Below are 13987 nucleotides of genomic sequence, written 5' to 3'. Positions count from 1 at the left end.
ACTTGGATGATTTCATAAAATGTAATTGCACTTTTGTCTTATCTTTGGGCTTGCAAAGCAATCAGTATTTAAAAAAATATAAAAATCCCACTTATTACTAAAAGGCATTCAGGTCAGAGATGAAGCACAATGCAATTAAATAAACATTTCAGCATTTAAAACACTAAGGCTAGACTTTGTACAGAAGTGCCCAGCTTTTTGACTTCAGCATGTCTCTGAAAAACAAACACTGAAAACCCCTCCAGACCCAGAACCTTCCCCTGCTTTTATATGGAACTGCTGATGAAAAGCGCCAGTAGCATGACTGCATTGACTCAGAAGTAAATAAAACAACATAATTACTGGGGTAAGGTGAACCTGAGCAACACATTTCCATCCTTGTATTCAGATGGAGCTTTTTGATTTGTTACCCTACCCTGCTTTGATTTCATGTCCCTTGGAGAACTGGCAAGTTATGCTTCTTCTGCAGCTCTCCATTATTCTGAATGCACAAACACAAATTCCAGGGTTCTCTACCTGCTCCTATAAAGAGAAATCTTAGGCTGTTAATATTCTAACTCATGGTATTCAAACTGTGATCCAAGAAGACTCAGCTGGCCAACAGTGCAGATCAAACATCTCCTTGGCTTGATTAAGGAAAGCCGAGTATACATTAATGCCACATTAGCAAACTTTTAAGAATTTGAGGAATGTCATGTGAGTATTACCTAATGGTGACCAAGGTAAAAAGAGACAATTTTTACAACAGGATATGGTGTACAGTTTTAAAATATCTGAAATCCAGGACCGTAAATACCTCTAAGTACACAGCTACAGTAAAGCAAAACAGCGCTGAATCACCAAGTTAGGATCTCAGCTGTCCTTCTGTCTCTGCCTCTAAGAATTGCCTAAAAATATGACTGTTCTGGAAAAGAACTCCAATACATAGGAATAAGTGTCCAAAAGTGAAGAGGACTCAGACATTAAACAACTCAAAGTAATAAAGTTACATTAGGAAGCTTTGTACAGATCTTAACAAGACCATCAAATGGAAAAGAATTATTAGGATTCTTGTCTGCAGGTCAGCAGTATTGCAGCCACACAGGAATTCTTACTTTATGGAGTAGATGTTGAGGATTTGGGCACAGCAAGCACCTTCAAGTCTATGTGAATAGGTGATCTATAAATTTGTAAACACTAAGATATCCATTCTAGTTGCTTATGTGGTGGTTGCTGGGGTTTTTTGCCGTAACATTACTGTCTTCAACCTTTTCAGTAGATGTGTACTAAACCCCTTTCAGAAAACTTTCTACAAGAAAAAAACCCAACATTGAAATAGATTCCATATATGCTCAAGAACAAAACCCTTCTTACTCGACTGATGAGCATTAAAACCGTTAAGCTACTTAACTCTGGAAAGTTTCATCATCATTTCACATTTCCCCTTTCTTTTATGTTTTGTAACTGTAAACAGTTTTTTTACAGTAAAGCGTGTAACTACAATTAGTATTTGCAATAGAAGTTTTTCCTACAGTAAGAGGAGTCAGGAGATCCAAGTGAGACTGAATATTAGTACCATTGCTGATAGTTATACCCTGGAAGTATGCTACAAAGGGTGTCATACATGTAACTTATTTTACTGTTTCACTGGGCACAACAAACCCAGCCCTCTATTACACATTTTACAGACACCAGAAATAAAAATTATAACCTTATCCAAAGACTCTATCAAATAAAGATAGCTGAATTCATGGATTAGGCATGTTCATATGACTGAATAAATCTAAGAAGTTCATAAAATGTACTTATTTTTTAGGAGAACATCATGCAGCTACTGGTGATTACTGCATTAGATGTAAAATTTTATTGTTGAAATTCTAACAGTATCAACAACTTCACTGTTATATGTACACGATTTCTTCACATAACCTTAGTCTTTAGTGGTTCTCTATAATGGCAGGTGACAGTTTTTCTACTGGTCAGTTTTAATACTAAGAGCACCAGCTCTGGCATCTCCTTGTACTCTAACCTAGAAAAGCAGATCTCACCAAAAGCTCTGCTTTTACAGCAAAATTAATGGTTTCAATGTATCTGAACATAATCCATAATACAAACTGTAAGTGAAAACAGACAGAAGGCAGTAATTATTCCCCTCGCCCCACAGATACAGCCTGATGTAAGCTTTTTTATATTTGGAAAATGTTGCTGAATAACCAATAACTGTACATTTAGGTATTTTCACATGTTTTACTTAGATATTTTTGTATGGTTTAGCCTTTTATTTTTGTAAATAAAACGTAGTTGAATTGCTGGTTAGAATGAACAGGAAAGAAATTCAGGTGCTGGGTCTAACATCAACAGTAAAACTTCCACAAACTTTCACTGAAAATTGTGAAGGTTCAGATTAGCAACAGGTTTACCTATTTCAAATCAATTTTCATATCAAAGTTCTAAAGAAAAGCACTATCAAGCCAAATCCTCTAAACATTCTGTTCAAATAAATATATATTCAGTAATACATCTTAAAATCTTCAGCTCTTGGATTCAGAGGTGTATAATGTACTGAGTGCACTCTGAAAATGAAACTAAAAATTACTCTTTTCCTTATGAAAACCTTCACTTTTCATAGTAGTAGCAAAAAAAATTTACTGAAATTCTAATGGGCTTTATAATAAATATTTAATTATTCATAAGATTTCATGAATACAGCCTAATTCAGGTAGATAAAAGAACAAGTGTTAAAAATATCAGCATATCTAGCTTTTTCAAAATATTCAAATAATTTATATACACTGCTATTTCAAAGTACAAACTGTTTTGCTGGTGTGAATATACATGGGGATCTAGCACATACTATTTTTTTTTTTCAGTCAAAACTTCAGGATAAATAAAATTTTTATTTAACAGTTTAAAGTGCAGACATCATATATAGCCTAGTTCACAGCACCGTTACCCAATGATTCATCTTCTGTGTATCAAGACTGTAACAAGAAATGCCAGCAGGTCTTAATTTAATTATGTGGCTGAACACTATGACTGATCAACTAGTTCTTCTGCAGCAGGCATAGCAACAGAATTGTCCTAGAAAGCTGAATAGCTGGTCTGGATAAACGGCTAAGAAGCCATCTTTCCAGTGAAGGTTTGCCTTTTTCATTCCAAGGGTTCATACCAGTTTGATTCTTTCTATTTACATTTTATGCCATATCATACAGTTCCCCCCTCACCTTTCTTTATGGCATAGGTCATGAGTATAACTGTACTTAAATAATCGATACTGTGCCTGTGTCTAGTCAATTCAGCAGCAATATGATAACTGTTTAACAGCAGCAAAGGAGCACTAGTCTAGTGTAGGAGAAAACTTTGGCTTTGGGGTTTTTTGTTTATTACATTAAGAAAAATGTCTAGGAAAATGCACTGACAGCTGTTGCCTGTTCTTTAAAATTTGCTGTAATCAAGCACAATAAAGTTCATCCATATTATAAGTCAAATAAACTTCTCAATCAGGAATGAGTTTAACTATAAAAAAGCTATCTGACAAACATGTAAATAGTGGACTATATAAGCCACATAAGGCTTTACTTCCCCAATAGTCTTTTAAGTTACTTCTAACGTCTCTGAAACTGTGGCTTTGACTCTACCTGCAGGTGCCTATTCAGACTGTGATGGCTCTGAATCTACAATAAAAAAAGATTAAAGTTCTTAGGATAACTTCAGCCATAAGAATACAAAGGTCAACTAAAATTTTCAGTTTCTCTCTCACATCAAAATATATATAAATTCCATTACTTTTATTTTTTAACTAACAAGAGACAAGCTACCTACAAAGTTTGCAGTATGATGCTAATCTATAATCAAACACAAATGGGTTATAGATTTACATACAGAATGGGTTATATCCCCTGTCTGATGTGTCTTGGACCCGTCCTGCACAAGAGAGAACAGAGAAAGCGCTATCTCAAAAGGGAGCTGCAAGATGCTCATGCTGCCAATGGCTTTGCATGAGCAGACAAAAGTACCCAATGGGAAGAAAATACAAGCACTACCTTCAATACATACCCGTAAGAATGAAAAGGACAAGGTCAAAATCGAGTCAAGGTACATGCCTGAATGAAACCATACTGTTAAGAGCATTTAAAAAAAAAATCTCCTTTTACACTGAAATACAGAATCAGTCTCAATCAGAATAGCTATGATTGAAAAAGGAGGGCAATACGAGTAAAGCAGGTGTCATGTTACCTCAGAATCTGTGAAAGAAAAGCATCTCAAAAATAAGATCTATCTATATATCAAACTGTGCAGCATACTGACTTTTCAGCAGGTTTAGAGTATACCTATAATTTTGTTCTCTATGCATAAGTGGTATAACCAAACCAATACCATGATTGCTCTGAAAACTCTTCAGCTTGCTTTATATATCCCAAATGTCTTAAAAGATGAACACTTCACATTAAAGAAATCAACTATCACCAAATGAATGAATTTGACATTTCAAAAAAATCACAAATCGTTTCAGTTTACTCACAGTAATGGAAAAGAAAAATATCAGTGCACAGGAAAGCTACACTGAACCTGAAAACAAAAGAATAATATTCAAGATTTTCTTTCATACTAAGGAAGAGCACTTTTAGGCTCCACAGTTGAATTGTGAGGTCATCGCACCTCCTAAGGCAGCATCCTCTGCATGATCAGAGTTTGGATACTGAAGCTGACTTTGAAGAGTGGCTTCTCAGATTGTGCACCCTCTTTCAGGTCCAGACCAAGATCAGGCTTCATCCCATAGTTTTATAGCAGTTTTTCTTCCGAACAATAACACACTTCTGGTTTTCTGTTTGCCTGTTTTCTTCTGATGCTCACCCGGAGGAAGAGGTTCTGAACACACACACACAAAAAAAAAATATTACTGGAAGACAGAGATGAATCCAGGAAATGCTAAATTGCCAGAGAAACTGAATTAACTGGTCTCTAAGACTTTCACACATTGATGTATCAAAGTCAGGGGAGTGATGGCAATCCCCAGTGTATACATAAGCATTCACTGATACAAACAACAAAAAAATTCTGGAGCTTGCAATGTGTATGTTCAACAGCATTTTAAGAGATTGCTATAGAAAACTGATGTAACTACCATGGTTACCAAGCCACCGTATAAAGACCAAGCAAAAGGTCTTGGACAGAAGTAACAGGAATTTTCTGCCTTTTAACCTTTATATCTAGAGGTTTTCGAGTGATGCCTTTAATCACTATTACCATTATGCATGATAAAGGTTTAAAATCGTAGGTAAACACTGGATAACTTTCTTTCACTCAAATAAAACTTGCTGCAATGACACAGTCTTCAACAACCTGCATATATTTATGTTGGTAATTTTTTTATGAATGGTTATCTATTTCTTAAGCACAAGTATCGATGACATTTGACACAGAAGTTTTCAGAAAAACATTTGGGGCCAAATGCTGTTCACAACAAATAGGCAACTAATATTGTACGGTCTGCTTAAATTTAGGCAGAAGAACAGCTGTGTGTCTGTAACATTTTACAAAAACGCATCACACAGAAGCCCTTGGATCAGAACAGAGCCTACTTCTGCATTTGTAAAGATGAAAAAAAATCCATGAAAGCCCCAGTATTCACCAGCTACAAACAGGAACACTCTTTTCTTTAGCTGGTCGTAGGGTACTGTAAGCTAAGCATAGTAATTCATTAAGTCTCATAATACTCAGAGTGCACCACACAAATTGTTCAGGCTAACTTCTGCTGTTACCTTGAGATCCGAACTCACTTCAGAAGAAACCGCTTTCAATAATTTTACCTTTGGACTGCTCACTATTTTCAGATGTTTTTTGAATCTTTTTTTCACATCCAGTACACTGCTGAAACCAGTCCGTCCCATAACCATTGCCAATTAATTTGCTCAAGTTTACTGCTTCACTTTTTCTCTCAGCAGGCCTGTAAATCCAAACATATTAAGGAAAACAAAGCATAAATAAACCAAAACGGGGATTAGGTGGGAAGATTTTATTTTGCACAGAAGGGGCAATAGCCTTATAATTTCTTTCTAAGTAACTAATTATATATTCTACATGTAATCATCTAATAAACAAAACTAACAAAATCAAAGCACATAATGATGTCTGATTCAGTAATGTGTAATCTTACATGAGAAAAGCCACCCATTTTATTGCAATTTTACATGTATAATACTTACACAGTGCTGGTCTTACGAGGTGAAAAAATGAAAAAGGGAAATCATACAAAGAATGAGTAAGTAAAAAAGGCTGACAGTACTCATTCTGTGCTGCATGAAGGTGAAAGTTCATCACAGATTTGCTCTCAAGTTCATTAGACAGTTTAATTACTTATTTTGTATCCTTGACAATTCTAAACCATACTGGGATTACTGATCGCTCTGCAATAAATTTTTAAGACAAAGTACACAGAAACAATTCAGTTGTGCACACAACTGATGATGTGATTACATCACATCACAGATGATACAACAATTTGCTTAAAAGACTTATCTTCCAGATGTTCATTACAGTATTTTTGCTGTGCCTGACCTTATATGGGCTACAGTTTATGTTTTCTTAAAATGGTAGTCTTACTTGTGTCTCTGTAACCTATGCTTACAGAACTAACAAGGTATACTTGTTATTTCACTGGTATTGAGAAAAAACCCATACAATTTAGAATACGATGAAAGTGCTACATGAAGACATGCAACAGTATGCTTAGTTTTCCTAAAGTAAATGTATATTGAATAGCTTTTCCATATGAGTTAAAGTGCTACTATTATAGTTGTTTGTAAAATTATTTTAGCATCGCACATGACGGCAAGTTTACTAGCAGTAAGGATCCACGAAGTCCATACACACATCTACTGATCCCTGCAATTTTACAAGGAGTAATACTACTTGCATGCACAAATAGTTGCAGGCTTAGGAGTTTAATGGATTTCATAAGTGTACTACTTACATAGGTGGGAAGGAAAGCTTATTTTTCCCACTAAATTCCTTGTTTGTAGAAACATTCGGCATTCTGCTTGGGTATTTAGGGTTTATAGCTGGGAGCTTTACCTGTGTTGAGAGAAATCTTAATTTAATAAAAGGAATTATGATAATAAGGATTATCTGATAATATAACCTTTGCTTTTGAAGGTTATATTAAAGGTCCTAAATATCTTCAAATACAACTATCTTATCTGTGTAATTTCCGTAAGAGTAGAGCATAAAGGAATAGCAAAAAATAAAGCAGCACTTTAGTTATTCCAGGTGAGATCAGCTGTTTGTTCAATATGTCAATAATGCAAAATGTGCTCTCCACAAGCTTTTCCCTCACAGTACACTTTACCCAAAGTTAAGCTTCAAATTGAAACTTACCCATTGCAACCTCTCACCTGGGCTCATTTCTTTGTATGCAGTGTACAAAAACATCCCAGTCTTACTAAAGTCAACAGGACCAGACATTCATTTCCTTTTTAATTACTACTTTTTATATTTTTTTTTTAATAAAAAGGATAGAACATCCCATATAAGAAAACAGTTGTGGTACACTGAACAGAGGTTTGAAATTTGAACAAACACAGCTATATTGGGGGAAGCCTAGAGCAGAAAAGTATATTTTACTTTTATCATCTTTCACTTGCTAATGATCACTAAAGAAACTCAGTGTTAACTGAAATACAGAAAGATGACATCGAGAAAGCCAGTGAAAGGACATCACAAAATCTAGGCCTGAAAGTTGGAAAACTGAAAAGCAATGAAGAGACATTAGCAACACATATCAAAGCTGTTTATTATAACTTCGATCAAGATCAACAGCTGCTCAAAGGTCAACTTACTTCCCTCCTAAATAAAAGCATTAAATTAAATATCCCAAACAACTCCCAAATATTTTTCACTTACAGCTGCTAAGAAATCCTGAGATTAAAGAAAAAACAAAACATCTTTATAGACTATTCACAGCTTCCTTCACTGCATGAAGACAAGGGGGAAAAAATCCTAAAGATAGCACAAAGTTTTCAAAGCTTTTTAACATTATTTTGTATTATACTAATAAATCCTTTTAATTAGAACCTACATATTATTTGAGCATTCTCTCTTTTAAACATGCAACACTCCTAGGAGAGTCCCATGGGGTAAAAGATACTACTTGCAGGTTATTTTAAAAAACAGGACAGGGTAACTAGAAGTGAAATGTATTACTCTATAAATTTAGAAGTGTACAAAGGATAAAGATACTTCCCACCTATGTGGACATACCTACTGCAATACAGGTAACAGAACAAAAAATCATGAACAGAGTACAAAAATCAGATGCATCAGCTTCAGTTGCACTTGGATTGCAGACACTACAAAACAACTCCCATGAAACCATCCACAAGGAGATGATTCCAAAATAGATGTAAATACACCATAAACTTCTCAAGAAGCCCATGCACATTTAAAGTATAAGGGCGTTCGAATACATCTGATCAGTGAACCAATTAAAAGAAGCAGACCTGAATGTTCAGAGAGTGTAAGTTTTCTTATTTTCCAGGACAGGAAGCCTAGGACAAACAGTTCTACTGATTCTGAAACAGGACATCAGTGCTAACCAACACATTAAGTCAGTGTTGAAATCCCTACAGACTTCAGTGGAGTCCAGGTTTCACCAGGAGTTCCAGAATCTGGTAAAGATTGCAGCCTGACTGCAGTTACGTTGAAGCTTAAAGAGATGAAAAACTGGGACACCTGTCAAGGAAAAAAAGATGAGACTAGCAAAAAAGCATGCAGTGATGTCAGAAGCAGTGATGTCGGGTGAAGAGGGGTGTCTGCTGTCCAATCTGGACATTACCAAAACATGTTAGCCTCTTAGAACTACTTTTCAAATCCGTCAACACCGTTCTCTGCTGAAGCAGCCTACTTGTGCTTTACATTTCAAAAACGCTATCCTACTGTGCAAAAAATTGCAGTGCTGTCTTCCATCTATCACTAAACTGTACCATTTCAGATCTGACATACCATGGAAGTTTCTGATCCAGGACGGTTACCAACAGTTTCAACTAACAAAAAGAATTTAATTAGACAAGTAGAGATTACTAAACTCAGGTAACTTTTTTTCAAATATTGAAGGCATGATGGCACACGGGGCAACACAAAAACGATTTGACAGGCAGGATATATAAATAGTAGATGGAAAGAGATGAGACTCTCCTCTTGGCACCAAAAAGAAGCACTAGAAAAGGAAGCCTAGTAATTAATGAGTTAATTAAAGGGCAGGGGGAGGGGGGAAGCCTAGGGAGATTTTGTCTAGATGACAAAGACCCAAGTATCAAAACTAAAGTCAAGGGGAAAAAAAAAAGGCAAAAAGAAAGGCAATGCGAAAAGACTTGAAGGCTGCTAGCAAGTCTTGCACATTGTTTTAAATGTTGTCTTTCTTTTATTGGGATTAAATGAGACAGGCTATCATAAATTACAAGTTTCAAAACATTCCCTACTGTTCAAACCAGCTAGCAACTGAGAAAAGGAGCAAGGGAACAGACAAGAATTTGGTTTTGGAGGGCACCTACAGTCCCACCAGATGCTGTTTGTTACTTTACTGGGCAAATTCAGCATTAAAAGCAGACCCTTGTGGCCACTATCTCAATGATTATAGCTGAGAAGGCATCTTCACTTTGAGAAGCCTCTATTTAATAGCCATCAACCTTCCCAGGTGAAGCAAACTATGTAGGACATTTTTTACGTGTTCTTGGTTTAAAGCATTTTCTCCCCTTGTGAAGAGATGGCAATGACGTATCCTAAAAATTACTACCTACACTTATTATTAATACACATTTATTAGTCTCAGATTCAAGAGCCATAAAATGTGATATGCTTTGTGCCTGGTTGGCATACAAAGAACAACGGATACTTGCTGCCAGCATGGGAGGCTAGAAGCCCCCAGATGAAATCCTCGCTTCCCCAGGATCAAGGGAAAAAAATCTAGATTACTTTACAAATCTCTCTCTGAGGTAAAATTCTGACCTCAGATGAGTAATCCTTTTGCTACAGTACATATATACGTAAGTATGTATGCATATTTACACATACATTTCAGGCAAGTGCCTGAAAGAGACAGCTTCAGACACAAAGTAGTAATCTTACCCGTGCTGCAGGAAGATTGCCTAATACTGATGCTGACCCTGATACCACCTTCAGCTGATCTCCCACTCATACACAGGCCTACCTATTTCTTAAGGTCACAACATTCTCAACCCAGCCTGGCTGGTCCACAGGATGCATAGGTGAAAGGATGCTTCCACCTGGGCTAGTAGTCCATCACTTTGCCATGCACACAAAGGCTGAAAGCCTTCGTGCACTAATTTGCTGCTTCACAAAATTTCCAGAAGAACAAGAATTATCACCATTAACTAAGGTGTTACAGAGGAACTACAAGATCCATCCCAAGGCATGCAGAAGCATGTAATGGTCCCCCTGATCTCCAGTCTTCCTCTATGCAGTGACAACCATAATATGAAGAACAGCTGAGATTCTAACAACCCAGAACAAAGGGGCATAAAGGCTTAAAGCTCCAAAGCAAGGCCCCACTTGGGAACAATGTTTTTCAAACTGAGTCAAAGAGGTACCCTCAGAGGTTGAAATGTCTTTGTGCTTGCTCCTAAGGGTACCCTTTGGGATTTACCTCCGTGATTACATATCCCTCACCTGAACAACTGCTTAGTCAGACTGGACTGAAAAATATTTTCAGTATGTTCAGTCCCAACACTCAGAGGTAATTTTCTGCTGCAGTATCAACGTGCAGTCAAACAAATAAATTGAACATTCTTAAAAAATTTGCCTGCGGTGTTTTGGAATACACCTCTTGCATTTCAAGATACAAGAGGTAGGTGAGCAAACTAAAATCAAGACTGTTTGGTAAGGCCAGGTCCGTTGTCTCACTTGAAGACTCTTCAGGAAGGTACTCTTGAAGCACAGGTTAAAAACCTCCTATAAAAGCAGATACAAAAAACAGCTGTGAAAGAAGCACCAGGGTACAAGAAACGTACTCTGCTGGGCTTCATCTAGAGGGCAAAATGTTTCAGAGCACTTTTTTTCCACTTGGCATCTTCTAGAAGAGCTCTGCAAAAGGATGAAATGCTGTCATTCAGACAGACCGCAGGAGGACACCAGGTAAAATGGCTTGGGGGTGGTCAAGGTGCCTAGAGCTCAGACAGTACTTGAGGAAACTCAGTCGGGTAGGAACCGGCCAGCGAAGGGCCCATGATGATGGCACTCTCCCAGCAGAGCTAAGCCAAAGCCAGCCATCAGCTCCATGTCCCATCCAACCCCGCCAAGACCTTCCCAGCATCCAACCAAACAGCAAGTTCTTCGCCTGGCACCGAGAAAAAAGTGCCCACTCTGACCTGGCTGCAGTAGATGGCCTGGCCCCCCGGCGTCGGCAGCTCGACCCTGAGCTACGCTACCCATAGACACCATGCCGGGGGCAAACGAGCGGGATGGGCGCTGCAAGGGTGCCCAGGCGGCCGCGCCTTACCGTGCCGTTGGCTGCCATCCCGAGGGAAACCCGCCAGCAACACCCGGCAACCTCCCCCGCACGGCGGCACCGAGCGGCGCCAGCAGCAAGCGACAGCCACCACCCCGGGGTAGAGACGCCAGGGAAAGGAACCCGCTAAGCGGTGCGGCGGCAGCTCCCTCGCTGGCCCGCCGAACAGGGAAAGGCGCACACGGCGCCACCCGAGCACGCTGCGGCCCCAGGCCGGGACAGAGCCGCCCCCGAGCGCCTGCAGCCAGCGCCCGCCTCAGAGCGCACCTCACACACCCTGCCGCCCGGGCACGGAGGCCTAAGGGCTCGGGGCGGGGCAAGGGCGCGGGGCGGGGTAAAAGCGCGGGGCGGGGCAAGGCTCGGGGCGGGGCAAAAGCTCGGGGAGGGGCAAGGGCTCGGGGAGGGGCAAGGGCTCGGGGCGGGGCAAAGGCTCGGGGCGAGGTAAGTGTTGGGGGCGGGGCAAGGGCTCGGGGCGGGGCAAAGGCTCGGGGCACGACAAGGGCTCGGGGCACGACAAGGGCTCGGGGCACGACAAGGGCTCGGGGCGGGGGCAGAGCAGCACAGCCGGGCAGCGCTGCTTCCTTGCGCCCGTGCGAGGCGGAGCGCAGCGCATACTCGCTACAAGCAGCAGCGCAGCTGAGCGAGCTCCGCGCCCCTGCCGGCGCTACCCGTTCCTCATAGCCGGTGCCTGGCCCGGGGAGCGGTGGCAGCCTCCTTCGGCCCTCGCCCTGCCCGAAGAGCACCGCCCGCCCGCTGCGAGGTGCCCTCGGCACCGCCCCCAGCCCACCCAGCCCCGGCCTCTCTCCGGCTGCCGGCCGCGCCGCTGCAAGCTGTCGGCCCGCGACCGGTGGTGGCCTCTAGCCGCCGGGGGGCGCCCGAGGCCCGTGCCGCTCCCCCCAGCCCCGCGCCCCCGCTGCGGCAGCCGGGACTTGCGGGGGACGCTGCCCCGCGGGCGGGCGGGACGGTGAGTCCGTCCCTCGCCCTCCCTCGCCGGCCGCAGCCTGTGGCGGGATGCCTCTTCATCTTTCTCTTCCCGCCCTGGGCTGGGCAAGCGGTGCGTGGCCCACCGGTCGGTCGCAGAGCCCGGGGCGGCGCTGGATCCAGCGAGGGCCGGAGCCCCTCTCGGGGGGAGCCCTCTCGGGACCTTGGCTGGGCTTGGGTCGGCGGTGCCGAGCAGGGTCAAGGTTTTGGGGCGCAAGGCCCTGGGTTCTCTGACCGCGCTGCAGGCTGTCACAAAAATGGCCTTGCTTTTCGTTAATGAGTCTTCTTTCTGGCAGTTTCCATTTTTTGGTCTCGATTTACAGAAAAAAAACCAGCAGCTGGTATTCCGTAACAGGCAGTAAGGTACCCTGCTGACAATTTTCTGACATCCTTTGCCCAGCCACCTGTCTCACATCATTGGCACTGAGGCAGACACAGCGGGGCATCAGCTCCAGGTTGTCCCTGTGCCTTTGTCACATTCAGTCTGGAGGGAATGGAGACTGCAGAGCTTTGGGTTCACTCAGGGTGTCTGGTGCATGCACCACAACCGATACGGAGAGACAGCCACCAAAGGCCCAAGATCTGAACGGGGTTCTTTGAAAGATCCTCCTCCCTTTTCCCCAAGTGTATGTTCCACCTCATCAGCTGGTGTGGTGGGGGTGGAACATGAGGGCAGCCCGAGAGCTGGGTCGGGAGGGGGTGGAAGGCAGCAGCAGTCTCTCCACTCTCTTCACGAACACCGGGACTAGGCCTAGAAAGGTTTTTGTCTCAGTGAAATGAGGGACAAGTCCACTTTGGAACACACTGAGGGAGTCCCAATCAGTTGCCCTGATACACCTTGTTACAGGAATTGTGAGAGCTTCATGCAGCCAGTATTGCGCTCTGCAGGATGGATTATGTCCCTTAGCTGTCCTGGTTTTCCTTTCAACCCAAACCAGAAGGACACCGATGTTACCTCTTTTGGCAGTGGATTTCACTCGTGTTCCTGACAGGTGAGGTTTGCTTCAGAAGCCTGGCCAGCTCCTTACTAGTGGTCTGCAGTAGGAAAAGAAGCACAGGATCCTCGGGGTGGTAGTTTCCTAGTAGAACAAAAGTGGCTTGTTTATTCCTGATGAATTGTATGCTGTACACCTTTCCAGAGCTTCCTAGAATACAGAGGAGGAGTTTGTACCTTGCAGAGCTGTGTGTGCTGTCTCTTGGCAGATCACGCTTCAGGGATGCAGCACAGGACCTAGCCACCTGGGATGTTTCTTTGGAGTTCCCCCAGACTTACCAGCATGCATTTACACTTACCCTCCTTCCCTCCTTCTCTTCCTCTTTACTCAGTCTGCATTTGTCTGCAAATATGCCACAGAAAGCGCCAGTGACAAGCTGGCTGCTAAAGAAATGCTGCTAGATGGGAGACAGACAACCCCCCTGCACTGCAGACTGTTGAACTGTAGGGGTATAGGCTAGGTAGCAGCTTCCTTGCGTGTGAACCTATCTGTGCTTTCAGCTGTGGATTCA

General features: G+C 41.9%; 1 protein-coding gene across 1 annotated transcript; it reads right to left on the bottom strand.

Annotated features, from left to right (window-relative positions):
* Window positions 1-2641: 2641 nt before the first annotated feature.
* Window positions 2642-11795, bottom strand: C3H7orf57 (chromosome 3 C7orf57 homolog). The gene is made up of 4 exons (XM_040588672.1): window positions 11492-11795; window positions 6953-7053; window positions 5790-5926; window positions 2642-4848 (listed from the first exon to the last, which is right to left on the bottom strand). Exons 1-4 carry the CDS (start codon window positions 11507-11509, stop codon window positions 4742-4744), a joined length of 363 nt encoding a protein of 120 aa, XP_040444606.1. The 5' UTR covers window positions 11510-11795; the 3' UTR covers window positions 2642-4741.
* Between the last annotated feature and the right edge of the window lie 2192 nt (window positions 11796-13987).

Source organism: Falco naumanni, chromosome 3 (genome assembly GCF_017639655.2).
Source record: "Falco naumanni isolate bFalNau1 chromosome 3, bFalNau1.pat, whole genome shotgun sequence".
Lineage (NCBI taxonomy): Eukaryota > Metazoa > Chordata > Aves > Falconiformes > Falconidae > Falco > Falco naumanni.
Note: the sequence above shows the minus strand (reverse complement) of the source record. Positions and strands in the feature narration are given on the sequence as shown.